We start from the raw sequence: 25636 nt of genomic DNA, 5'->3' as shown, positions 1-25636 counted from the left end.
AAGAAGTGAAAGATTTGGCTATAGGAATACCAAAAGAGACTGTTGTCTAAACATAGGGTGATGACGGTCTGAATTAGGTATTTAAGAAACAGTGGGAATGTAAAGGAAGGGATAGATCTGTAGAACTACAGGAATGAATAATGGAATTTAAAGAAAACTGAGCTAGAATGACTTGGAAAATGGTGTTATATTTTTAACTGAAATACAGAGGTTTTCGGAGTTGGTTTGTAGAGGAGAACATTAGCCTAAATAATGGTAGCATGAGAGAATAATGTGCTATCTTTGCTTCTCACAGTCACGTCTTGCTAATTTGAAATTATATAAATAACCCTGTGGGGATCGAGCCAAAACTGGCTCTTCGACATCCCCCGAGGGGTCCCGGATGGAAAGAGTGCACAGGCCAGGCCAAGGGACCCCACCAGTGCACTATCAGGGCCTGGGAGGGACTGTAGGAGGGCTCCAGGGCGTGTCTGGCCCATCTTGCCCAGTCCCAATCAGCCAGACCCCAACAGCAAGCTAACCTACCGGTCGGAGCGTCTGCCCCGTGGTGGTCAGACACCAGGTCAGACACGCATCATAGTGACTGGTCAAACGGTCACTTAGCATATTAGTCTTTAATTATATAAGAGTATTAAAAGAGGAACCAGGGAAACCATAAATATTTTAAAGCAACTAATACTAAATTTTATTAGGAAGATTTGGAGACTCAGTTTAACTATTACATGTTGTCATTTAAAAATGATTTTGTATTTGTAAAATTGATCAAATTTCAGATTGATAATTTAGATTAAAATTTAATTTTTCTTATTTGTATAACGTGACTATGTGGTATCCTATGAAAATTGTTCATTTCTGTCTTTATTAGGCAAATTTAGAATATATTGACTGATTATACTTGCAGTCTGATTCTTCATATTACCATCCGACAGTTTTCACTTGTGTATAGATGCCATTGTGACATCACCCCAGAAACCTGAGGGATAAATAAGATCTGTTGGAATCATCATAGTTATTTAAGTAGAACCTTTCAAAAACAGTTGATTAAAGATGATATTTGATATTAACCCCTCATATAAAAATTTAATGGTTAATAGACATTGTGGATTGCCAACATACATTTAGTTGGTTACCATTTGTCCTCATTTACTCCCTGCAGTCACAGTGGCCTAATTCCTATTCTTCCAACATACTAGGGGCACTCCTACCTCTCAGGTCCTTTACCATTGCTTTTCCTTTTGTCTAGAATGCTTTCCCCAGGTACCTATGTGACTCTCTTCCTTCAGATCTTTGCACAAATGTCATCTTAGGGAAATCTTTCCTGATCACCCTATTTATAATTGCAACTTGTCTCCTACTTCCTGCCCCCCTTTCCTACTTAATTTTTTCCATAGAAACTATTTTACTCTTTGTTTATTATCTATTTCTCCTTTCCTAGAATATTAGCAGTTCCATGAAAGTAGGAACTTTGTCTCTAGTTAGCTACTGAATCCATTGTACCTAAAATAGTATCAGGAATAAAGCATATAATTATTTTAAAGAACAAATGAATGAATAAATGAATGAAAATATAAATGGTTGGAAGCATGTGTGAAAAATATATAAAAGAAGAATATTCAGTGATGATATAGCATCCTGTATTTCTGTGGGATATATATGAGGTAATACATTATAAAGTTGATTGTTTTAGGTTGGAGAATTTTTTTTTTAATCCTTACCCACGGCTATGTTTTTCATTACTTCTAGAGAGAGAAAAAGGGAGAGGGGGAAAGAGGAAAAAAAACACATTGATGTGAGAGAGAAACATTATTTGGTTGCCTCCAGTGCATGCCCTGACCGGGGATCAAACTACAGCCTGGGTATGTGCCCTTACTGAAGTCGAACCCATGACCGTTTGGTGCATGGGACAATGCTCTACCAACTGAGCCACACTAGCCAGGGCTAGGGCTGGAGAATTTTTTGCTAGTCTGCCTGCTAATATTTAAGTTAGCATACAATACTACTTAGCTACAATAATGTGGAGTGCTATAAAATATGAAATCAAATACATTTACTTTTTTAAAATGTTTACTATCAGAAAGCATTGATAGGGTTAAACAATAGAGTGAAAGAGAAATTCTTAATTCTCTTTGATGATATATCAAGTTTCCCTTTCTCAACCCAGTGATTTTTATTCTCTGGCCAGATTTCTGTCTGTCTATATCTATCTGTCTATATTCAGATAGATAGAGAGAGAGAGAGAGATAAATAGATAGATAGAGAGATAGATGATAGATAGGTAGGTAGATGATAGATAGATAGATAGATAGATAGGTACGTAGGTAGATAGGTCTTAGAGGTATCTCAAGTCTGACTTCATGTTGATTGAGTGAAATTTTAAAGCCACTTAAATAGGTGCTTGCACTGATAGGTGTGGGACTCATCAGCTCATAGGAACCATAACTGTGGATGGCTCTGGCTGCTACTTACATGCCAATTTTGAGAGTTTTATTGCAATTAATAGATTCAGAGTTTTGAAGAAAGCTTAGAACTCCTCGTTGATTACTTTAAAAAGCAGATGCTCTGACTCTCCTCCAAACCCCTCAGTTGTCACACACACACACATACACTCTTTCCACCCCATATGCATATGTGCACAGCCCAGATATTTTGCTACACAAAGTCTAAAGTACAACTTAGTTGTATTCTACAAGATGATGTTGAACATATGAAAGGCATTAGATTGTGACTCCATTGAGGACCTGCCTGGTTCTGAGTTTTCTTTTCCTTTTTGAGTATGAGAATGATTGTTTCATGTTAGGGGAATTCATCTAACAAGATTTGCTTTGCTGAAGTCTGCTTTTTTTGCCTTGAACAAGTACTACATTTATTTTATTCTTTACTGTGTGCTTGTGTTCATCACTTTTACTTAATTAGCTTTCTATTCTTTGCATCTGTAGCATGTTTGCTGGTGGTTTGATTTCTCTTTGATATTTTGATCAGTTTACATATCATAGGTTTTTCTCATCTATAAGAAACTATTTCTGAAAACATGTACTTTGTACTAAGATTTTCATCCCCTTCTCTTTCCAATTTAATTCACTAAGCATCACTTTACAATTTCTTTGCTTCCAGGATTCTAACATATTTTCACCTTATGGTTTCTGTGTCTTGATAAATTTTCAAGTTTGTATTAAAATATTCAAGTTTACAGAAGCTATAGCCTTTATCTTGTTCTTTCAGGCAAATATTACAGTTCCTTATTTTTCAACAGCTTCGCAAAGGCTGAAAAATTTGCCTCGTACTTCCCTCAAAGCCAAACAGTTGCTTCAAACTTCATCTACAAAAAGAGGTAACTACAGCCTCTTACTAAGTTTTAAATTTCAGGAAATGGTCAGGTTAGTTAAATCTTAAACCTTTTGGCATACTGAGTCATTGATGTCTGTAGGCCACATTTTAGTTTTTTAATAATAATCATAAAATGATGTTAATTCATTCTTTGTTACTTGGATAAACTAATTTTCTACAGAGATATATATTGGGATGCTATTCTGATTCATAGGACAGTGCTCAACCACTGAGCTACACTGGCCGGGCAGGATGCCATTCTGAAAGGAATAAGTGGTACATAGCATTTAATATTAGAGAATTGATCTTTTCCTTATTAACCTAAAACTGAAGGTCATTGTTTTAACTTAATATTAGGTGAACTAATAAATGCTTTAAAATGAGCTAAATGACATACATTTTGTATGTAATGTTTTTTCTCCTGACTTTCTTTTTTTTTCTTCTGACTTTCTGTAGAATGACATGGGAATGCTTTCACATTATAAGTTAAATTGACATTGTTGTGATTAACTGATAATGTTTGGAATATTGATGGAGTGGTAGCTCCATATTCTTAAAACCTGAGAGTTGAAGAAATATATGAAGGTTGGACATTGGTTCTAAGAGATTGGATGTCTGGGCAGCTAGAAAGAAGCCAAGTTAGGAGAAAGAGCACAGGGTCAGCTATACCAGCAGTACTAATGAATAGAAACCTCAGCGGAGGTGGGACAGAAAACATATCAGCAATGAGGAAAAATATTTCTTCTATCCAGGATATATGGGTCTCCTATCGCTTCAGAGCTCAATAAAGAACAAAGTTATACAAGGAGGATAAAAAGCACTAAAGAGGAAGTTTGAGATTTGCTTTGTTGAAAAAAAAATTTTGTTAATATGGTTACAAAAGTACTGAAATAGATGTTTTAGCAAATTCATTGATGCAAAAGTTTTAGCAGTGATTTGGTGGATTAAGTATAATTTTCACTTTAAAGTTTCTTTTTATTGTCTGTTTCTTACAAAGTATAATCTGTTATGTATGTTGACTAGTGTTCCTTCTACTTTAGACTTTATTTTGAAATTATTTATTTTATGTCTAATTCTTTTGTGTTCCTTCACCTCATTTTTTATTGTTTTCTATCTTGATATTATGTTCTTTTATCGCTTGTATACTTTTCTTAAATGTTTTTAGAATTTGAAATATTAGATTTGAATTTTTACTGTTTTTTGTGTGTGTGTGTGAGAGAGAGAGACATGATTTCTGGCAGGTTTCCAGCATTAATAGAAATGTGTTGGTTTGCAACCTCCTCATGAACTTTCCAGATGTAATCTGAAATTAGACCCCTTATGTGGAGCGCAAGGAGAGACTGAAGAAAGAGGCAGACCACTCCAGATTGGTAGGTGGCAGGGAACTCCTTACAAGGCAGGTCTCCAGATATCCACACCCACCCACCAGAACATTAAGTTTACACAGAAAGTCCTTACCTGGGTTCAGTCATGGACTCAAATTTCTGTCTCAAGGCTGTATCCTTGGAGCAGGTTCTTGGAGGAGCAAAGACCAGCAGGAATGCACATTCCAAGGACGGGAGGCAGTGAGGAGCCTCCAGTTGCCCAGATTCAGCTCGTGGGTCAACTCCTTAAAAGCATTTTGTTTCTCTCTTTTTTCTTATAATATTACTAGAGGCCTGGTGCATGATATACATATATATCTGGCCTTCGGGATCAGGCCGAAACCGGCTCTCTGACATCTCCCAAGGGGTCCCGGATTGTGAGAGGTCGCAGGCCAGGCTGAGGGATCCCCACAGGTGCACGATCAGGGCCAGGGAGGGACGTGGGAGGTTGGCCAGCAGGGGAGGGACTGCAGGAGGGCTCCAGGGCATGTCCAGCCTATCTTACTCAGTCCCAATCAGCCAGACCCCAACAGCAAGCTCACCTACCAGTCGGATTGTCTGCCCTCTGGTGGTCAGTGCAAGTCATAGCAAACGGTTGAGTGGCCTTGGCATATCATTAGCATATTATGCTTTGATTAGTTGAACAGACAACCGGAACTTAGCATATTAGGCTTTTATTATATAGGATGTGAGATTTAGCCTCCAACTGTTTCTGTTGCTGTTTTTTCTGCAAAATTTGTTTTTCTAAACATTTAGAAAGAGAGCTTGATTTAAGATTTTCTAATTTTACAGCTCTAGAGTTCCCTCGTCTGTTGTTTTGGGAAATTTTTTAAAAATACGGCTGCTGCTCTAGCCGGTTTGGTTCAGTGGATAGAGTGTCAGCCTGTGAACTGAATGGTCCCGGGTTCAATTACATCAAGGGCACGTACCTCAGTTGCAGGCTCTTCGCCGGCCTGGGCCCTGTTCAGGGCTCGTGCAGGAGGCAACCAATCGATGTGTTTCTCTCACATCAGTATTTCTGTCTTTCCCTCTCTGTTTTACTCTCTCTAAAAATCAATGGAAAAATATTCTCTGGTAAGGATTAAAATATATGTGTGTATATATATATATACTAGAGGCCCAGTGCACAAAAATTTGTGCACTGGGGGGGGGGGGGAAGAGGGGGGGGGGGAAGAGGGGGTCCCTCAGCCTGGCCTGTGCCCTCTCGCAGTCTGGGACCCCTCGGGGGATAACGACCTGCTGGCTTAGGCCTGCTCCTGAGTGGCAGAGGGCAAGCCCAATCCCTAGGTGCAGCCCCTGGTCGGGCTCAGAGCAGGGCTGATTGGGGAGTTGGGGTGCCGCCCCCTGTCATGCACAGAGCAGGGCAGATTGGGAGGTTGCGATGCCACCTTCAGTCACGCTCAGGGTAGGGCCGATTGGGGGGTTGGGGCACCAACCCCTGTCACACTCAAGGCAGGTTCAATGGGGAGGTTGCGGCGCCACCCCCTGTGATGCACAGAGCAGGGCCAATCAGGGGGTTAGGGCGCTGCCCCCTGTCACTCACAGAGCAGGGCCCATCAGGGGGTTGGGGCACTGCCCCCTGTCACTCACAGAGCAGGGCCAATCAGGGGGTTGGGGCACTGCCCCCCTCCCATCACGCACAGAGCAGGGCCCATCAGGGGGTTGGGGAGCTCCCCCCTGTCACGCACAGAGCAGGGCCCATCAGGGGGTTGGGGAGCTCCCCCCTGTCACGCACAGAGTAGGGCCGATAGGGGAGTTAGGGCACCGCCCCCTGTCACCCACAGAGCAGGGCCGATCAGGGGGTTGGGACGCCACACCCTGTCACACACAGAGCAGGGCCTGGGGGGAGGGGGGGGATTGGGGCGCTGCACCCTATCACAGAGCAGGGCCGATCAGGGGGTTGGGACGCCGCACCCTGTCACACACAGAGCCGCAGGGCGATCAGGGGGTTTGGGCGCTGCCCCCTGTCATGCTGATCTGGTGCCAGGAGGCCTCGTGGCTCCGCTGATCCCTGTGCTGGGAGGCATATTACCCTTTTACTATATAGGATAGAGGCCTGGGGGCTGGCTGGTTTGCCCTGAAGGGTGTCCTGGATCAGGGTGGGGGTCCCCACTGGGGTGCCTGGCCAGCCTGGATGAGGGGATGATGGCTGTTTGCAGCTGGTCACACACCCTTCAGGGTGGGGGTCCCCACTGGGGTGCCTGGCCAGTCTGGGTGAGGGGCTGAGGGCTGATTGACTGAAGCTCCCAACCGCTCCTTTTTTTTTTTTTTTTTTCTTCTGGGCCAGCTTTAGCTCTGGCTCTAGCTCTGAGGCTTCCGCTGCTGGTTTGTTTGCCGTTCTATAATCGAAACAATGTATAACTTCAGCTCTGAGATCCCAGCCGGCTATATTTGTTAGAATGTTTCAAACTGCCAGCTCAGAGTCTGGCAAGTCAGGCGGGGAAGTTGGAGTCTGCAGTCACTGGAGCAAGCCTCACGTTCGCTTCCAGCTGCCTGGCTGCCGGCCGCCATCTTGGCTGACAGTTAATTTGCATAAGGATACGCTGATTAGCCAATCGGAAGGGTAGCGGTCGTACGCCAATTACCATCTTTCTCTTTTATTAGTGTAGATATACACACACACACACACACACACACACACACACACACATATATATATATATGGCTGCTTATTTGGGGATTTATTTATTCCCCTCTCCTACTTTTATTTATTTATTTATTTATTTATTTATTTATTTATTTTAATTACAGTTAACATTCAGTATTCTTTTGTATTAGTTTCAGGTATACAACATAGTGGTTAGACTATCATACTTCACAAAGTTTTCCCCTAATATTTCCAGTGCCCACCTAGCACCATAATAATATATTCATAATAGTATGATTGAATATATTTCCTGTGTTGTTCTTCACATCCCCATAACTGTTTTATAACTACCAATTTGTGCTTCTCAATCCCTTCACCTTTTTCACAAAGTCTTCCAAACCCCTTCTCCTCTGGCAACTATCAGTCTGGTCTTTGTATCTATGAGTCTGTTTCAGGTTTGTTTGTTTGTTTATTGTGTTCTTTATGTTCCACATATAAGTGAAATCATGCAGTGTTTGTCTTTCTCTGACTGACTTATTTCAGTTAGCATAATACCCTCTAGGTCCATCCATGCTGCTGCAAAATGGGAATATTTCATTCTTTTTTATCCCCTTCCATACTTTTAAAATGCATCCTTTTAAAGTGTACAAGTCAGTGTTTTAATTTATTTACAAAATTTAGCAACTATTACCACTGTCTGATGTTAGAGATTTTCGTCACCCTCACCATATGCATTCACAGCTACTCCCCAATCACCACTTGTTCCGGCCCCTGGCAACTACTAACCTTTCAGTTGCTATGTATTTACTTATGCTGGACATCCTATCTAATAAAAGAGAAACATGGTAATTAGCTGTATGGCCGCTACCCTTCCCATTGGCTAATCAGTGAGGTATGCAAATGAACTGCCAACCAAGATGGCGGCCAGCAGCCAGGCAGCTTGAAGCGAACAGGGAGGCTTGCTTGCTTCAGTGACGGAGGAAGCCAAGCTTCCCCGCCTGCCTTGCCGGCCTCTCAGCTGCACACTAAGCAACATTGTAACAAATATAGAAGCTAAACAAAAGCCAGGGCTTCAGCCAGCAGGACCGCAACATTGTTTCAAATACAGAAGGTAAACAAAGGCCAGATCACTGCTTTCAGCAGCGGAGGTCTCATAGCTGGAGCCGAGCCTCAGAGCTAAAGCTGGCCCAGAATTAAAAAAAAAGGAAAAAAGGACAGGTTGGGAGCTTTAGTCACCCGCCAGCCTGAAAACAGCCCTCAGCCCCTCACCCAGAGTGGCCAGGCACCCAAGTGGGACCCCCACCCTGAAGGGGGTGTGACCAGATGCAAACAGCCATCATCCCCTCACCCAGGCTGGCCAGGCACCCAAGCGGGACCCCCACCCTGATCCAGGACACCCTTCAGGGCAAACCAGCCGGCCCCCACCCGTGCACCAGGCTTCTATCCTATATAGTAAAAGGGTAATATGCCTCCCAGCACCAGGATCAGTGGAGCAGTAAGGCCTCCCGGCACCGGGATCAGCATGACAGGGGGCAGCAACCAAACCCCCTGATCGCCCTGAGGCTCTGTGTGTGACGGGGGCGGGGCCACAACCTCCCTATCCGCCCTGCTCTGTTCGTGACTGGGGGGGAGCTCCTCAACTCCCTGATCGGCCCTGCTCTGTGCATGACAGGGGGGAGCTCCCCAACCCCCTGACCGCCCTGCGGCTCTGTGTGTGACGGGGCGGTGCCCCAACTCCCCTATCGGCCCTGCTCTGTGCGTGACAGGAGGAAGCTCCCCAACCCCCTGATGGGCCCTGCTCTGTGCGTGATAGGGGCAAGCTTCCCAACTCCCTGATGGGCCCTGCTCTGTGTGTGACAGGGTACGGAGCCCCAACCCCCCTGATGGGCCCTGCTCTGTGAGTGACGGGGCAGCGCCCCAACCCCCTGATCGGCCCTTCTCTGTGCGTGACAGGGGGTGGCTCCACAACCTCCCTATCGACCCTGCCTTGAGTGTGACAGGGGGCGGTGCCCCAACCCCCCAATCAGCCCTACCCTGAGCGTGACTAGGGGTGGCATTGCAACCTCCCGATCCGCCCTGCTCTGTGCATGACAGGGGCCGGCGCCCCAACTCCCCAATTGGCCCTGCTCTGAGCCCGACCAGGGGCTGCACCTAGGGATTAGGCCTGCCCTCTGCCACCCGGGAGCAGGCCTAAGCCAGCAGGTCATTATCTCCCGAGGGGTCCCAGACTGCGAGAGGGCACAGGCCGGGCTGAGAGACCCTCCCTCCCCCCAGAGTGCACAAATTTTTGTGCACCGGGCCTCTAGTCTATATATATAAAAACCTAAGCGACTGGCCAACCGGTAGCTATGACGCACACTGACCACCAGGAGCAGACGCTCAACGCAGGAGCTGCCGAGCTGTGGTGACTTGGCAGCTGTTATTCTCGGGTGATACACCCAGAACCAAAGAGAAGGAAGCCCAATTCCTGGGTGTGTCACCAGAGAACTGCCCTCTTACAATCCAGGATCCCTTGGGGGATGTCAGAGAGCTGGTTTCAGCCCGATCCCCACAGGCCAGGCTGAAGGAACCCCAACGGTGCACGAAAGGCGGGCCTCTAGTTTATTTATATCTATCAGTCTTTTTGTCTGGAAGGAAAGCTAGTGAAGCCCATTCCAGGGGTTTCTTCTGTCTCTTGTGTTTAATAAATTTTCTCTTGATAACTATGCTTATAAACATAATGATGAGTCATGTACACCAATGGGAGAAGAAATCAAAGGTTTCTATGCCTTGTTTTTATTTTTTTATGATTACTCGTCAGCCATTACAAATTTAATACAACTTGATGTCATATCTTATGAAACCTGCCTAGGATAGTAGCCTTACAAATAAACTTTCTGTCTAGTTGAAAATTAAAATGGTAAAAAAAAAAAAAAATTTAAATTTCTGTCTACTCCCAGAGGTGTTTCTCTTTTGGTTTCCAGTAAAGAATACCAATCTGGGAATAGGGAGACCTGGGTGCAATTCCTGACTTCCCTGATTATTTGCTCTATTGATCTCTAATTGTGCCAAGTTTCCTTCTCTGTACAGAAAAAGAGATTGAAAAAACAAACTAAAAATAATAAATTAAAAATTAAAAAAAGAGAGATTGGAATAAATAGTCACTAGTAACTCTCTTAAAAAGGATATTTTTAACTTTGTAATGAGAGAATCATATTTACTTCATCTCCATGCTCTTTCACAACCAGAACTTATTTTTAAGTCATTATGTCAGTAACCTGTTAATATCTTTGATAGTGCATAGCCAGCGGTTCTCAACCTGTGGGTCGCGACCCCTTTGGTGGTCGAACGACCCTTTCACATGGGTCGCCTAAGACCATCCTGCATATCAGATATTTACATTACGATTCATAACAGTAGCAACATTACAGTTATGAAGTAGCAACGAAAATAATTTTATGGTTGGGTCACAACATGAGGAACTGTATTTAAAGGGCCAGAAGGTTGAGAACCACTGGCATAGACCATTGAGTAACTAGGATGATGTAATATAGTGAGGGATATTTTACAAGGAAGTATTTTTGTCCTTATTCTCTATTTGTTAAATAATTGAAAAGCACATGTATTTTTAATTGATTCTTGGAGGGCAAGGGAGAGGGAGAAATATCGATGTGAGAGGGATCAGCTGCCTCCTACCTACATGCTCCCTACCTCAAATCGAGCCCACAACCCAGGCATGTGCCCTGACGGGGAGCTGAGCCAGCAGCCTTGCAGTGCATGGGACAGTTCCCCGCCGACTGAGCCACACTGGCCAGGGTGAAAGGCACATATATTTTAATAAATGTTATTCTCCCCTTTAGTCATAGTGGCCTGTGTTTCACGTGTATATTTTTATTGCAAACTATATGTATTCATTAAATGTTTACATATTTCTTAAAACTATACACTTAATATAATTTATAGTTTGTAAACATATTGTGAAGACAACCACTTGGAGTGTCTAATTTTTATATTGTTAGATACATGTAGGATATATTTATATAACATTTTATAGTTAGTGAATATCAAGTTAAAAATAGTATATTATTTACTCAATTTCTCCATTTCAGAGTTGTTTTAAGTGCCTGCTGAGTTATCTAAACCTTAATTAGAAAGCAAACCTATTATGATTTTTATTAAATGCTTACTAGAGACAAAAATGAATATTTTAAAAATATGAATCCTCATTTCACCCACTCTGGCATTTTAGAGATGACTTAATTTAGACACCAAGGTTAGCATTCTTAGTCACATGTGAGTTTTATAAATAGAGTTCTAATTCTTGCCCAGAGCAGATAACACTTTATTTTATGCCTTGAATCAAGTGTAATTCTTTTTTATGGATTTGAGAGAGAGAGAGAAACATCAATTTGTTGATCCACTTATTTGTGCATTCAGTGGTTATTTCTTGTAGTGCCCTGACCAGGGATCAAACCCATAACCTTATTAGCATATCAGAATGATGCTCTAATCAACTGAGCTACCCAGCCATGGCCTCAAGTGTAGCTCTTGTTGGTGGAAATTATAGTCTGTCATGATTAATTTAGGCAACAGAGCCTAATTAATTAATCCCTATATTTTAGTTAATTTATAAGAGCAGCCTAGGAGACTGCCCAAGTGACACTGTTGCATATCTTTACAGAGAACTCAGCTGCAGCAGGCTGACAGGCACTATATTCCTTAGATAAGGAAGGCATGGATGTGATATGTCTTACAATTTGTGTAATATTTTATATTTACTCACAATTTACACACATATTACTCATTTGATCTTTGCACCTAACTTATGCTATTTGCCGAGATTCGTTTTTATTAAATTTATATCTGAATATTTCTTTTCTCTTTTGGGGGAACAATGCAAATGGTATTACATTTTTTATTTTGATTTCTGAACATTTATTGCTGGTATATAGAAATACACTCAATTTTGTATGTTAATTTTCCATCCTGTGACTTTATTGAACTGAATATTTCCAGAAGTTGTTTTTGTAGATTTTTTCTATGTAAATAACAGTGGAGACAGTTTCTTCCTTTCGAATCTATATGCCTTTTATTTCCTTTTCTTGCTTATTATCTAGAACTTCCAGCAGTATGTTGAATAAATGGTGAGAGCATACGTCATTGTCTTGTTCTGAATCTTAGAGGGTAATCATTCAGTCTTTCATCATCTATATCTATAGATATAGATATATAGATATAGATATAGATATATAATATGCAAATTAGCCAGGATGCTGTAACAGTCACACCCGCTCAGGAGGAGGCTACGTGTGCAGGTGGGCGGGAGAGGACAGCTGCATGATGAGGCAAGCCACAGATGGTGCAGGCTCACAGAGCAGGGCGGAGCAGGCCCAAAGAGAGCAGGGAGCAGGGCCTGCCAGCCGGGGCAACTCAGCAGTCCCACCTCTGCATGTGAGCTGCAGAGGAAACACCTTTCCTGACCGCTCATTGGCTAAGCTCCCGGAACGCCACTTGCAGCGTTCTTGGTAACTTGCGTAATAAGAACCCAAGAAGGTGATCTAGGGTTTTTCTACCTCACTCCTGGAGGAAAAAAACGAAGGTCTGCTGCTGGAGGGGCTAAGAAATGTCATAGCCTGCCCTAGCCGGTTTGGTTCAGTGGATAGAGCCTCGGCCTGCCGACCGCAGGGTTCGGGTTCGATTCTGGTCAAGGCCATGTACCTAGGTTTCAGGCTCCTCCCTGGCTGGGGCCCAAGTCAGGGCCCATGCAGGAGGCAACCAATTGAAGTGTCCCTCTCACATTGATGTTTCTCTCTGTCTTTCCCTCTCTCTTCCATGCTCTCTAAAAATCAATGGAAAAATATCCTCAGGTGAGGATAAAAATAAAGAAAGAAATGCCATATCCTATGAAAGAGACATCTTGAAAATGCCTAAAGAAAGTTGTCATTTTTTTGTGATGAAGGGACTGGAGTTCATGTTGATGAAAACACCTTGGCAGCTGCGGTGGCCAGCAGTGGCGGCAGCAGCAGGGTGATGGGGGCGGCGCCTTCCCGTCACTTACTGATGGCTTAGGCGGGGAGCGGGCCTAAGCCATCAGTAGGACATCCCCTGAGGTCTCCCGGATTGGAGAGGGTGCAGGTCGGGCTGAGGGACCCCCCCCCCCCCCCCGCACGAATTTCATGCACCGGGCCTCTAGTTACGTATGATGTTACCTGTAGATTTTTTGTAGATACTCTTTATCAAATTGAAGTTTCCCTGTTCCTGTTTTTCTGAGAATTTTTATCATGAATTATTGAATATTGTCAGATGCATTTTTTACATCAATAGATTTCATCATGTGATTTTTCTTTAGCCTGTTTTGTGTTAGATTACATTGATTTTTCAAATGTTAAACCAGCTTTGCATCCTTGCATAAACCCCAGTCAATTATGATATATAATTTTTTATGTCATTTAGTTCTATAGGCTGATAGTTTAAGTTTTATGTCTATACCCATGAGGGATATTGGTCTGTAGTTTTCTCTTTTGATACTGTGTTTTTATGGTTTTGATATCTGGGTAATACTTTCTTTATAAAATGAACTGAAATGTATTTCCTTCTATTTCCTGAGGAGATTGTGTAGAATTGGTGTTAATTCTTCTTTGAACATTTGACAGAATTTCCCAGTAAAACCACCCAGGCCTGAAGATTCTTTTTTGGAGGGTTTTTTAATTACAAATTCAATTTCCTTAATAATTATTTGACCATTTAACTTATCTATTACATATCAATTGAGTTGTAGTTGTGCGTTTTGATAAATTGATCCATTTCATCTAAGTTGTCAAATTAATGTCTGTAGGAATGTTCATAGTACTCCCTTATGATCCTTTTGATGTCTTTAGCAACTACGGTGATATCCTATTTCATTACTGATATTCATTATTTGTTCTCTCTTTACATATGAAAACTCAAGGAGAGAAAAAGCCTGTTGTGTTTGCCCATATTTTTGTTTACTCTGTTCTTTCTTCCTTTTCATATATTCCAAGGTTCCTTTTAATCATTTCATTTATGTTTAGAGAACTTCTTTAGCCATTCTTTTGGGGTAGGTCTGCTGGCCACAAATTACCTTGATTTTCTTTTGTCTGAGAATGACTTCATTTTTCTTTAATTCTTATATTTTCTCTGGATCTAGAATTCCGGGTTGACATTTCTTTCAGCTCTTAAAAAATATTGTTCCAGTTTCTTCTCTCCTCTATTTGGTATGATGAGAAATCCACTCTGGTTAGAATTCTTTTCCCCCTATAAATTAGATACTATTTCTCTCTCTCATTTCTTGTCTTTAGTTTCAGAAGTTTGGTTATGATGTGCTTTGGCATGGATTTCTTTGGATTTTTCTTTTTGGTGTTTTCTAGGCTTCTTGCATCTATGGGTTTATGTCCTTTGCCACATGTGCGAAATTTTTAGTCATTTTTCAACATACTTTTTGTCCTCTTTTTCTCTTTTCCTTCCAGTCCACTGAGGATATGCAAATGTTAAGTGTTTTGTTATAGTCCCATGTCCCTGAAGCTCTGTTTTTGTTGTTGTTTTACAGTTCATTTTCTTGGTGTTGTTCAGATTGGGTAATTTCTTTTGTTCTACCTTCCAGTTCAGTGATTCTTTCCTCTTTCTTCTCCATTTTGCTGTTGAGCCCATGCATTGAGTTTTTATTTTTTTAAAATATATTTTTTCATTTTAAAATTTTCATTTCATTCTTTTTTACATCTATTTTTTGCTGAGACTTTCTATTTTTGTTTCAAGTATTCGGAATTAGTCATTTAAGCAGTTTTATGGTGACTATTTTAAAATCTTTGTCAGATAATTCTAATATCTGTCATCATGGTTTAATATGTATTGATTATCTTTTTATTCTGTTTTAGATTTTCCTGGTTCTTAGTATGATGAGTTGTTTGTTATTGTAATCTGGACACTTTTGTATTATGATATTCTGGATCTTATTTTTATATGTCTTTTTCTGTTATAACTCAGGAATTTATTGGATTACTGGTAGGTGGTAATAGAAGCCTAAGTTCTCTACTCAGTCTCTGTTGACACCCAAGTGGGAGGGACCGGCTGGCACAGATTGGAGTTCTGCCGCCCTACCATGTCTTCACTCACATTGTGGTAGGGGTAGTTTTGTTTCCACTAAGCACCAACCCAAGGGGAAGGGGAAGACCACCTCATTACTCCCTTCTCTGACTTCTCACGGGAGAGAGTTTTGTGGTGCCTGGTTAAGCCTTATAAACATAGAAGTCTAGGCTTCCCACTGGCCTTTGCTGGTATGTGTGGGAGTAAGGCCACAGTTTTTTTCTGTGGTGTTTGGCTGGAGTAGAACAATTGTTACTTGAAAGTTTTCTTTTCTAGTTTGGTTAGAGAGAGCAGACTTGTTTGGTCTGTCATACCCCATGGCTTTTCGGGGTTGCCAGCCTCTTCAGCTCCAATCTGGGATATAGGAGGCAAAAAGAAAACCTTGGGAACTCATCCCATGTCATCCCTCAGGTTGCAAGGTCCCTAGGTGGTCTTTCTCCTAAAATATTGCTTATTTTACTCTGTACCTTTCAGAGCCTTCTTATGTCTGTTTTATACATAATGCCCAAGGTTTTATATTATACTTAGTGGGAGAAAGAGGAAAACACATCTATTCCCATTTTCCCAAGTCTGAGGTTCACATTTTTCTTTTCATTTTTTAAAATATGTTTTTACTGATGTTTTAGAGAGAGAGGAAGGGAGAAGGATAGAGAGATAGAAACATCAAGGAGAGAGAACATCATCAATTGGCTGCCTCCTGCTCACCCCGTACTGGGGATTGAGCCCACAACCTGGGCATGTGTCCTGACTGGGAATCGAACCAGTGGCCTCTTGGTGCATGGGTCAACACTGAGCCACACCAGCTGGGCAGATATTCATATTTTTAAAAAATTTCAGGAGATAACTATTTCCCTGACAAAACTATTACTAGTTAAAATGATGGTCAGAAGTTTTTCCAGAGGGAAAGATGCTTTCTTACAAAGCTTATTTTTAAGATAAGGTTTGAGTAAGATATTCAAAACATTATAGATCTATTCCAGTGTTTATAAGGCTGTCATGTAGAAATGAAACACTGTCATCCTCATCAATATAACCTGCCTAATTTCACCAGACACTTGACATCAGTCACCATGAGAAGGAAGCCTAGGACTCCTCAGTCATCCCTCACTCAGATTGTCACAATGTCAGTGCATCTCGTAGTGAGACCTCTTTCCATCTATCTCCAGCTCCCCAGACTTTTGCTAATTACTCTTTGGAACTCATGATCCTCCTCTGAACTTTACTATTTAAAACCTATGTCCCCACCCAAACAGAATCCTGGTTGAAAGGCTCCCAGTTATGGTAAAAGCTAGGACTGAAGATGGCTTTCCTGGAGTTGGTACTGGAGGGAGCAGGTCCTGGCTCCACCTTTAGGTGCTGACTTGAGGAATTAAAGACAAGGAGCCTCAGTTATCCAGTAATCCTCCAAGAGATGGTGAAATAAATTGGGTAGAGACTGATCTGGCAAGGGAGACAAAGGTGGCACTATAGAGAATGGAATTGAAAACACATTTTTTTGGCCTCTATAGAAAGGAAAATATGGGTTATTTTTTTAAAAAAAACTTTCTGTGAAGATCATGAAATTTGCAAATCAGGTGTACTTAGACCCTGAGGACATCTTCCGTTTCTGTCAGAGGAGACTGTGTAACAGGTGTTGGGAACCAGGACATGATTGCTTCAAGAGCCATCATCCCCAACAATGGCTCTACTGTATCTTCATTCCTCTGGGGTTTTCCTGTTTTGTTTTGTTTATTAAGAAAAAGGTCTTTTAAGATTTTTAAAAGATGATTTGACTTTGGGTGGTGGGAACACTGCAACATACAGATTTATAATAATAAAAGGGTAATATGCTAATTAGACCAGACAGCTGAACAACCTTTTGGACATCCTTCTGGACGAAGCGGGGCCTGCAAGGGCCAAGCCCCTTGAACAGATTTCATGCATGGGGCCTCTAGTGTATCATAAAAATGTACACACTTAATACATTTTTTATATTATTTAGTTTTAGATATTTAATCATGATGTTCCTTGGGCATGGTGTTCCCTGATTTTTTTTGCCCTGGTTGGGCTTTTCTTTTCTTTCTTTTTTTTTTTTTTAACTACTTAGATTATGTGAGTTTATAGTTTTCATCAAATTTGGAAGAAAATTCTTCAAATATTTTCTGTCCTACTCATACCCTTCCTCTCTCTGTTAGACCATATGATGTTGACCTATAAGGTCACTGAAGATTTATACAAGAAGTTGTTTATAGATCAGTTTGATCCTTCATTGCAGAGATCAGCAAACATTTTATTAAAAGGCCAGTCAGTAAATGTTTTAGGACTGTGGGTAATCTGATCTCTGTTGTAACTACTCAACTCTTATAGCTGGAAAGCAGCCATGGACAATATATGGGTGTTACCATGTTGTAATAAAACTTCACTTACAAAAACAGTTGGCTTTTCCATAGCTGGAACCCTTGCTTTCGAGACTTGTTTTAAAGTTTTGTTAGAGTGGACTTCGAGTAGCTTTATTCTGCGGCTAGTTTATTTCTTTTGGAGCATCTCCTGATTGTCCTGGATGTTCAGCATGGATTCTCTAACTGGTTAAAACACATGTTCTCTAGTCCTCTGTGAGCTTTGGGAACTGTTCAGTTTACAGTGTTCCATTCCTGCTTTGCCCTGTCTCATGGCGCTTCCCTCAGTACGTGCACAGCTCACCATTCAGCCGCGATTCACATAGACCCCTGCACTGAGTTATGGTGGTCTCCTGGAGCAGCCCCCTCCTCTGAAGTAGCCTGCCTCTCCAATTCCAGTTTTTGTCTTCTTAACCAGAAAGCTTTGTTCTGCTCAGGATCCTCCTCCTCGCTCTGTAGTCCAGAAAGTATCTCCAAACTCTCCCCCTTCCCCCCAAAACACCACACACACACACACACACCACCAGGTACTACAGGACACACCACATTTCTTTCCCTTCTCTCAGGGATTATAGGCCTGTGCTGCCCGTTGTTCAATATTTGAAAACTGTTTTATATATCTTGTTCTGTTTCATAGGTGTTTACAGCAGGGAGTTAAGCCCCTTCCCAGTTCTGCCATCTTAGCAGAAAGCTTCTTTGATAGTTTTAAAATTAATACTTAAGTTCCATTCCAGACTAGATTCTCTGGATATGCTGCCTGGGCTTCCATACTTTAAAAAAAGAAAATGGTTCCTCAGGATTCTGATACACAGTCAAGTTTGAGAGTCAAACTTGAGTTTTTTTGGAGCTAAGTAGAGGTAATTTGAGCACACCAAGTACTGGGCCTAGTATATCTTAAGTGGAGGTGCTGATATTTGAGAGTCTAATCAGACAGGCAGTAAGGTCAGCTAAAAAGGAAGGAGGCTGTGTACCAAAAACCTTATTGAAAGGATGGTAGGAGATGACTTTCCCCTATTTTGGAGTTTTAAAGCTAAGGCTTACCTCCCTTCTTCTTCACAGTGACCAGAATCATCCATTGTTTTCTCTCCTCCTAACACTGTGGTAGACCTTGCTGTTATTTGTATCCTTTAGACAGATTAGAAGTTAGAAGGATGGAATTCTGTAGATTATTCCATTTCTACAGTTTTAGGACCAAGTCCCTGGCCCAGGCTTTCCCTTCACTCATGTTCTCCCCAAACTAATGGAAGTTGAGAAAAAATAGGGTGATCTCTATCTGTGATTTATTTCTCCCTTCCTCCCTTTCTCTCCGAAACCAGCGTTTTTGTTAGGTAAAGCATGTTAAAGTAATATTTTTTTATTTACATTATGTGTAGCCATCCATGGGCATTTGAAGAAACTAAAACTGATGCCCTTTCAGAGGTAATTTATCAAACAGCATAAGCAGGGAAGGATGAATGTGTCCCCCAGGAGATCTGAACTTATAATGCTAAGGGACCACTACAATAATAAAATTTATTTGAACTTATTTAAGCTTAAAAAGTAATGCATGGATGGAACTGGAGAGCATTATGCTAAGCGAAATAAGCCAGTCGGAGAAAGATAAATATCACATGATCTCACTCATATGTGGGATATAATAATCAACATAATTTGATGAACAACAATAGATCCAGAGACAAATGGCAGGGGGGCAGGTAGAGAGAAGCCAAAGGACTTGTATGCATGCATATTAGCATAACCAATGGACATACACTGGGGTGGTGGGGGCTTGCCCAGGGTGGGAATGGCTGGGGGTGGGGGGTCAATTGGGGAAAAAGGAGACATATGTAAAACTTTAGACAATTTAAAAAAATAATAAGATGATAAGAGCAAACTTTAAAAAAAAAGTAATGCAAATTATACATTTTATTCTTTTATGTATCACTAGAGGCCCAGTGCGTGAAATTCGTGCACTCGAGGGGCGGGGGTGTCTCTCATCCTGGCCTGCACCCTCTCGCAGTTCAGGAGCCCTTAGGGGATGTCAGCTGACGACTTAGGCCCCCTCACGGGCCTAAGCCGTCAATTAGACATACTTAGCGCTGCCACAGAGGCGGGAGAGGCTCCCACCACCGCCACTGCGCTCACCAGCTGTGAGCTCAGCTCAGGGCTTCTGGCTGAACAGCACTCCCACTGTGGGAGTGCATTGATGACCACCAGGGGGCAGTTCCTGCGTTGAGCAGCTGCCCCCTGGTGGTCAGTGCATGTCATAGCGACCAGTTCCCCGTTCAGTTGATTTGCATATTAGCCTTTTATTATATAGGATTATTTGTGTTAATATAAAAGTGTCCTAACCGCTTAATAGAATTGACATTCCAGAAAAATATATCATCCTTATCCTGTGACTTCATATACCTTTTGATAAGCCTGTAGTTTTGTAACTTCCCTACTTGGTGAAGCACAACTAAACTTTTTTTTTTTTTTTACAACTAAACCTTTTTAAAAGAATGTTTAGTTCCTGAATTTTAAGTTACATTGTAGTTGATATAGTACCTAGAGATACACGCACCAGATGCTTGATACAAGTTTACATGAATGGCCCTGGCTGGTGTGGCTCAGTTGTTTTTGCGGTGTCCCGCGCACTGAGAGGTCACCAGTTTGATTCCCAGTCAGGGCACATGCCCAGGTTGCAGGCTCGATCCCCACTCCCTTCCTCTCTCTCTCTCAAATATATAAAAACATATGTTTTTAAAAGTTTACATGAATGTTTCTTTGAGGGGAAAGTGTATTTCAAATTCTAGTCAACATTCTGGTAGTCGGCCTTTTTTGAGTAAGGACTTGGTTTTTTTAAGGCTTACCAGTTATCCTTTTTTTTAATTGGTCAGAAATATTCTTTATTCTTTGTATTTCTATAGAGTGTTTTCGTGAATATAGGTGTACTGGTGCCCAGTCATCAAGTGTTCTATAAAGCAGTGGTTTCACTTACACTTGGTTTCCACTGAAAACATTGATTTTTCTTTGCCATTTTACAGTACCTTCTCCAGGCAAATTCCGCTCCCCTGCAGCGCCATCTCCTTTGGCTCTTCGGCAACCAGTAAAAGCATTTAGTAACCATGGCTCTGGTCCTCCTGGTAACCAAGAAACAACACAACTCACACAAACCACCTCCTCACCTGGGCCTCCCATGGTTCAGAACACAGTCCCAGCAAATCCTCCCAGCAATATCAACAGCACTACTCTAACCAGACCGACAGGGACAACCGCGATGAGAAGTGGCTTGCCCAGACCCAGTGCCCCTTCTGCTGGGGGTATTCCAGTGCCTCGCAGCAAACTTGCACAGCCTGTTCGCAGGTAAGTGCTGTTTCAACATTCTTAAGCAAAGTGGGTATACTGGAATTGCACGCACCTTTGCATTTGACAGTGAACAGAGAGAGTCCTAATTGGGTTCTCACTTGAGTCTTAGTACAATTTGAATAAAATACTTTTTTATTGTTTTAAAGAAAACCTTACATGGGACATTAGGGTATTATACCACTTTGGTTCAGATTAAATTTGCCCAGAAACCTAACATGATTAAGCATCTCAGTGACCTCCTAGAAAATTTTTTTAGAGCCACTCAATTTGGTTATGGTATTTGTTCATTTTTAATATAATAATGTTCAATAAAGATAGTAAAGGCATCTTAGACCCTAAAGTGAGATTTAAGATAACATTTCTAGCTACCAAGTCTAAGTATAATCTGGGAGGGCGATTTTCAAACTTGCTACAATTCAGAATCTTCTGTGGAATTTGTATAGAGGCCTAAAATTTACTGCCATTGACCTGGTCTAATATGAAGCCTAAAATCTGTGGGTATGCTGGTTTTTGTTTGTTTAATTTTCAGGTGATTCTGAGCCCAGCTAGGTTGGGAACTGTGCACCTGTTACCTTTATCTTTCAGGAATGTGATTACCACCATCAGTAAATTTAGGGGTCAAACAAAAGTAAATGTTAAATATTTATTTGCATGTAAAAAAATGCATTCATCCCATAAGCTTTCAAACTGCCTATACTTTTTATTCTAAGATAAACATATTATATTTCTGAATTCAGTAGTAGAGTACAACAGCTTTTTACTATGCACTGTGCTAACTAGCTTATATGTATCTTATTTAAAATAACACTAGAGGCCAGATGCAAGAAATTCGTGCAAGAGTAGGCCTTCCTTCTCCCGGCTGCCGGCAGGCACCCGGGTCCCAGGCTTCCCTCGCAGCCCCGGCTTTTATTATTATAGATGAAACATGTAGGTACTGTTGTTACTCCTATTTTCAGAGAAGAATATTGAAATGTAATGAGGTAAATAAGGTTGATAATCCATGTGGTTGGAAAAGATGAGACAGTCTTTTCCTTCCTTTTACTCTACTAGCTATGTTAACAAAGAGAGGTTAGTGAAGTCACCTGGTGACCAGTAAAACTTGGACGTTGTAGAGATCCTGAGGTGGGACACTTGTGCTGATGGCTGTGCAGAGCTCTGATCTCAGTAGTCCCCTGGAACAGCCTGCATTGAATGTGATGCCCCCTGCAGAGTCATTATCCTGTGTGGGAGAGGGGGTGGCAGTGTTTCACTTAAGCCCTGCAAGTCACTTTACAATATTGCTTATTTCAGATCCTTGCCAGCTCCTAAAACCTATGGCAGCATGAAAGATGACAGTTGGAAAGATGGCTGTTATTGACCAGCAAAGAGAAGACTACAGAAGTCCACAGCTTCACAGACACCCCTTCACCAGGCTAAACAACTTTTATATGCAGACTGTTCACATGAGACTCTTGGGATTTGTAAAGTCCCAGCCCTCTCTGTCTTAATTAGCACAAACTGACAGAGATGACCAAGCAGCACTTTAATGACATTTAACATCAGATGTGTTTGGTAATCATACAATCACTCTCCATGGAATAACTTTTAGTTTTGTTTAACAGAAACTAAGTTGATTTTTTTACTATTTTACAGAGGCCAATATCTGGGCAAAAAAACTAATGGATGCCAAAGAGAAAATGCCCTTTTGTAAACGAGAGAGTACCTTTGTGCAAAGGAAAATGGTGAATTCAAGCTATCCAAAACTTCACGTTCAACCTAATTTACTGTATAAATGGTATCAATAAATATTTGTGTTAATGAGAACTAATATTCTGATTAATTACCTGAACTGTTTCACTGGTACTCTAAGAAACTAGACTGAGATGGAGGAGGATGGCGGCTAGAGATTTAAAATGTGATACCTAAATTTGGGAGAATTCTATAAATTAATTTTGCTGATTCATTAGAAATAAAAATGTCATTTGTTTAATGTCAAGTTTTGGATGTAGCTCACATGTCACCACCATCAAGTAGTGTTACAGCGTGCATCCATCACGTCGCATTGACACATTGGGCTTCTGTGTTTGTTTTGATTGCCAAAAGGGCTTAATGTCAGTTATACAATCTTTCTACACTTTATAGCTCCTGGCTCAGGAAAGATAGCCTTTGCTGTTGAAGCCAACTTCTTCACATGCTGTTATCTGCTACAGAACTGAGAGACCTTGTTTTTATTAGCAGGTTTCCATGATGGGAAAGAGCAAGTAGTGTGTGTCTTTATTCTTTACATAAATAACACCACCTCGGTGCTTACAACCTGGAACAAAACCATACAGTGAGAGGGGGGGAAATCTATGCACTTAACTTATAAAATCTCTGGTAATGACAGTGTATTGTTGCTGTTAATGACACAACGGTCTGTTATATGGTAGGAGACTAGCCTGCTGAGTCCTACCAACGTTGATCCACTTTAAACTGAGTTACTGTATAAAATGTCCTTCGAAAATACTGTCCCTTTTGACTTTGATTCTGCCTTACATCAATTTTTGCATTTTTGGTAACAAATGAAATCCAGTACATGTGACTCTAACCCTTAAATACTTGCTCTCTAAGGGCCCATATGTACACCCTGGGAATCATTTATTTCAGATGGTTTTTTTTAGTCTTTTACTAAAAAAAAACTTCCTTCTACAGCATGCTTCTCATTTTTATGTGAGAGGTCTGTTTTTAAATATTTGTTTGAATAGCTCTAAAATATTGGTACTCAAGTCACCTAAAGGATTTTAGGGATTTGAACATAAGTTTATTTCCTGTTAGTCAAAGACATTCTGTAAGTTGGCAAAAGAAATTGAGAAATGGGAAGCTTGATATTCAGGGTAGCACTGGGGTTGACATGGCGAGAGACCCTGTTGTGCCGTGAGTGACACCATGGCTTGACCGTGATGTTAGCTTGACCAGAGGGAGTCATTCCCGTTAGCACAAGCAGCTGGAGATTTGACCTGGCAGTGCTATGTATTTCGGTGTATAACGCAAGGAATTTTATCCTTGAATTTGAGGGTGATGGGGGTGGGTCAGGAGAAGATGGCACCAGAATTCCACATGATGATGAATTAAAAAATGTTGCTTTTTAGAGAAGATAAAGAAAACATCTGCTTTGGATGTGGGGGGGTATCCCACGTAAAAATCTAAGTGAAAGAAAGAACTAGCCACTGTCTCTTTTTAAAATCACATATACGCAAAACAAAATAGGTCTCAGTTTTCAGTGCAACATTGCAAAAAGTATATATATATGCTGCAATCTAATAATTAAGAGGGATTTTAACTATTATGAAACACCATTACATTTTTAAGTTAGATTGTCGGTTTCAAAAGGAGTATTCAGGTTATTTAACTTTGTTTTTTAAAGGCTGCATCAGAGAAAAAAATGTCTATTTTTTTTAATTCAAATATTTCATCACATGTTAAAAATGTATTTGGATCTGAGTTGGGTAAAGTATTATTTTACCTGCTGTTGTACTGCCACAGACCATTGGCTTTTGGTCTCCTAAAGAGAAAAATTGCCTTTTTACTAGAAAGCCTTTGTGTATTGCCAATTTTTCTATTTGGGAAAATCCGAGAATTACTGTGGTTAGTCTTACAGGAGAAATGTGGATTTGATAAACTAGTGCCTATGATTTTAACTTATGTTTGATATATAGTAGTAAGGGTTTTATGAATGTTAATTATTTTTTGTGCCAACAGCCCAGATTTGTCCTTATATGTAAGCAGAAAGCTATGAGCTCTGCTTCCGAAGTTATTTAATTTTCTCAGTGTTTGAATGTTATTTTTTTGTGTGTTAATAAAAGTGTAAAGAATTGGAAAAATATAAATATTCTTAACTCAAGTATTTGCTGGATCATTTTTCTACAAAACTTGTTTGTAATATGAAACACTCTATGAAGAGTTGACTTTTTCAGTTTTCATACCTGGAAATCACATTTTGTAAAACTGGGGACCATTCATAATTGTCAGATACTTTTTAAAATTGTTATCTCAATACATCACTTTTATAAAAAAAGTTTTTTTGGAAAGAAATTAGATACATGTGTCCCCAGATATTTGTATAACTCTAGAATGATCTAGACTGTGTATGTTTTTATTGAATGTACAGGCATCAATTTTTGACATTACGCATGGTCCTCTGAGATCACATGAACTTTGATTTGCAAACATTTCTATAGCCGAACTTGTATGTGTGGTTGCCTCCTTAATAAACAGCCTGACCATAATGTTTATTATTAAATTTATATTTGTTTTTCAAGTGTTTTATTAATTCCTGAGTATGATGAGATTCCATCCCCCGCCGCCACTCGCCGCCAGTTGCCTACAATTGGTTTTAATAAATTTCTCAGTTGATTTTTTTTTTTAAACACACAAACCCAAATCATATTTGATCTTTATGAGGTTGGGAATGTATTATGTTATATTTTCTCTGTCCTGGTCATTTCATATGTGGATTACTTGGAGTAAATTTATAGTTTACTCAAAATTGGTATGTTCCTAGAACTTTTTCACCTGCTGTAAATTGATATCTAATTTTAAAAAATTAGCATATATGAAAC

The 25636-nt window shown here is 40.8% G+C and overlaps 1 protein-coding gene across 2 annotated transcripts in view; it reads left to right on the top strand.

Annotated features, from left to right (window-relative positions):
* The window catches only part of SLAIN2 (SLAIN motif family member 2), a 70903-nt gene extending 45582 nt beyond the window's left edge, over positions 1–25321 (top strand). The window contains exons 7-9 of one of the 2 annotated variants that reach the window (XM_070396984.1): positions 3251–3328; positions 20738–21056; positions 22350–25321. In XM_070396984.1, coding sequence (XP_070253085.1) covers positions 3251–3328; positions 20738–21056; positions 22350–22416 — 464 coding nt within the window. In that variant the 3' untranslated portion in view covers positions 22417–25321. The remainder of the gene's footprint in view (positions 1–3250; positions 3329–20737; positions 21057–22349) is intronic. The other variant, XM_070396992.1, reaches the window with a different exon arrangement.
* The last annotated feature ends 315 nt before the right edge of the window (positions 25322–25636 follow it).

This window comes from Myotis yumanensis, unplaced genomic scaffold (assembly GCF_028538775.1).
Source record: "Myotis yumanensis isolate MYYU_CA2020_CCGP unplaced genomic scaffold, mMyoYum1.0.hap1 SCAF_1, whole genome shotgun sequence".
Classification (NCBI taxonomy): domain Eukaryota; kingdom Metazoa; phylum Chordata; class Mammalia; order Chiroptera; family Vespertilionidae; genus Myotis; species Myotis yumanensis.
Note: the sequence above shows the minus strand (reverse complement) of the source record. Positions and strands in the feature narration are given on the sequence as shown.